This window comes from Penaeus chinensis, chromosome 32 (genome assembly GCF_019202785.1).
Source record: "Penaeus chinensis breed Huanghai No. 1 chromosome 32, ASM1920278v2, whole genome shotgun sequence".
Lineage (NCBI taxonomy): Eukaryota > Metazoa > Arthropoda > Malacostraca > Decapoda > Penaeidae > Penaeus > Penaeus chinensis.
In genome coordinates, this window is record NC_061850.1 from 23,116,104 (window position 1) to 23,118,603 (window position 2,500).

Consider the following 2,500-nt stretch of genomic DNA (forward strand, 5'->3'; position numbering starts at 1 on the left):
TTTGTATTGAAACGTTTTATTAATTTTAGAATATGATTGAACTGAGGTTTCAAGCTTGGAGAGCCACACAAACACAAGGACACAGCAAGACTAGGTTAACATTAATGATTATGTTTTCAGGGTCAGAAATCACGTGGCACTCATGACTGAAGAGGACATTGTATTCTCATAGGAAAGAGGGCAACCAACAACCACTGCACATGTAAACTGTCCAACTACATAGTTAGGAAGAAAGGATAATATTAAGTTCATTTATTCAAGTACACTATGGGCCATTGTTAAGAACCCCTGCTTTATATATTTTGAAATCTGGTTTCAAGAATGTCGATTTTTCAGAACTCTGAGCGGCGTCATCGGACAAGTGTATACGTTCTTGTGGTCACAGAAGAAATGGAGGAGTGGGATGAGTCTAAGGTGTTTGGTAAGTCAGTCTCTCACTTTTTTGTTTTCTTCTTCTTGGAGAATACATCAAGCTATTTTCTTTAAAATTTGTTCATCGTGTTAATTAGTATTCCCTATGTGAAACATAGGGAATAGCTTAAAACTTGTTGACCTTAAATTTCCTGAGAGAAAAATACATATTCCATGTAACAGTACAATCTACTAAAGGAAGTTTTCATAAGAAAATATTATCATGACTGTATTGGTGTATTTTCTTGGGATTTCATGTAGATAAAATTATTGTGGATCACTTTTTTACCTTTCACACTTTGTTCCAATAGTTTGTAAAGTTTAACAGCCCACAGAGAATGTCAGTCCCACAAATGTAATTCCCACAGTACATGACACAGGTGTAGAATCATGACTGTGTCTAAGCATACCATTGTGATAATAATTCTATTTATGAAGGCCACATTTTGTTTAAGCATACTATGACTTATTAACAGCAAAATAGAAGCATAAATCTAGTCTTCATATCTGGAATATGTTTGATGTTATAAATGATACATGAAACCATGTTGCAAGTTTTTGATATCTTGCATATGATCAGAGAGATTAAGGACTCCATGGACAATATATTTTGCACATAATCCATTAGGAGATAAAGAGGAGAGGCACGCTTCAGCTAGGAATTTCTGATAAAAAATCTTCTTTAGTTAAAGAATGTTATAGATCTTTGTGATTTTACTCAAAACTGAATATGATTTGAATTGTGAGAATGTTATATAGATATTGAGAAATAACTGAGGATTCAGACAGATTTCCTCTTTTTCCCTTTTATATAAGTACAGTGTCAACATATTAAGTGTATGAATAATGGTTTGAAATTCTGATGAGGATTTCCGTTCACCAGGGCGGAAACGCAAGTGGTTCAGTGTGGAGGAAGCGGTGGAGGAGCTGGCCAAGCACAAACCGATCCAGAGCAGCTATGTGAGCCTCCTCCTGCCCAAGGCAGCCAGGGACCACACGTGCCCCCTCTCCCCGTCCTCCTGCCAGCCTGGCATTGCTTCTTCTCACATCCCTAGTGTCATCCTGCAGGAGCGAACGGGCCTCATGGTGGAGGCAGAGAGGAAGGAGGCAGCAGAAAGAGAGGAGGTAGAGGAGGATGGTCTGGAGGATGGAGAGCTCATCAAAATGGGCGGATGCTCGGCCGAGGACCTCAGCAATGGCTCGACGCCAGAAGATGGTGCCAATGACACCTAAAGTCACCCCTTCTCCACCTTGTTCATTTGTCATAAGAATGTTTTCACCTCTTCTTTTTTCCTCCCCAATTTATGTTAACTGTATTCATTCATTGTATTATATCATTTTTATTTTTATTTTTTATTTCTTAATTTATTAGTTAATTTATTTATTATTTTGTTTTGTTTTGTTAGGATTCACAAGCTCATTAAACATGCTTTCATATGTGTGTGTGCTGCAAGGCCCTCCCATACTGAGATTAGCAGGCCATTTTTAATCTTTTTTTTTTTTGTTTCTTTTCGTTCACCTATATCATAATCATCAAACAAGTATTTATAAAGTCTTGTTAATTATTTTATAAGATTATTATTCCTTCTACTCCCTCACCCCTTCACCCCCCCCCCCCCCCATCCATTCCTCGCCAATGTTTTTTAGTCTATTTTTTCTCTATTGTTTTGATCCTGAAGAGCAAGATGATAATTCTTTTATTTTTGTCACTGACTTGTTATATTACTTTTGTCTGAAAAAGAGTCATGCGTTGGCTTGAATTCATTTATTTTTCTGGTGTCCTAAGCAGACTCCAACAGAGATAGGGAAAGAGAAGATAAAAGAGAGGGAGAGAGAAAAAGTGAAAGTCAAGACTAAGTAGCTGAACTGAGCAAGAGAAAGAGAGAGAGAGAGAAAGAACGAGTGAAAGAGAGAGCAACTGATTTTATATACTTTTTTAGAACTTCTGTGCTGTTTTAGTCCATGATTTGTGTGTGTGTGTGCATGCAGGTATATATATTTGTAAATATCATTGTATTTATTTATGCACACAAACAGACACATACATGCATATACATATACCCGATCTCCCTATTTTGCAGAAAAACAC

The 2,500-nt window shown here is 37.0% G+C and overlaps 1 protein-coding gene across 1 annotated transcript in view; it reads left to right on the plus strand.

Annotated features, from left to right (window-relative positions):
• The window catches only part of LOC125042703 (diphosphoinositol polyphosphate phosphohydrolase 1-like), a 15,073-nt gene that overhangs the window by 10,789 nt on the left and 1,784 nt on the right, over positions 1-2,500 (plus strand). The window contains exons 3-4 of the mRNA XM_047638520.1: positions 337-421; positions 1,295-2,500. The exon at positions 1,295-2,500 is cut by the window's right edge and continues 1,784 nt beyond it. Coding sequence (XP_047494476.1) covers positions 337-421; positions 1,295-1,644 — 435 coding nt within the window. The 3' untranslated portion in view covers positions 1,645-2,500. The remainder of the gene's footprint in view (positions 1-336; positions 422-1,294) is intronic.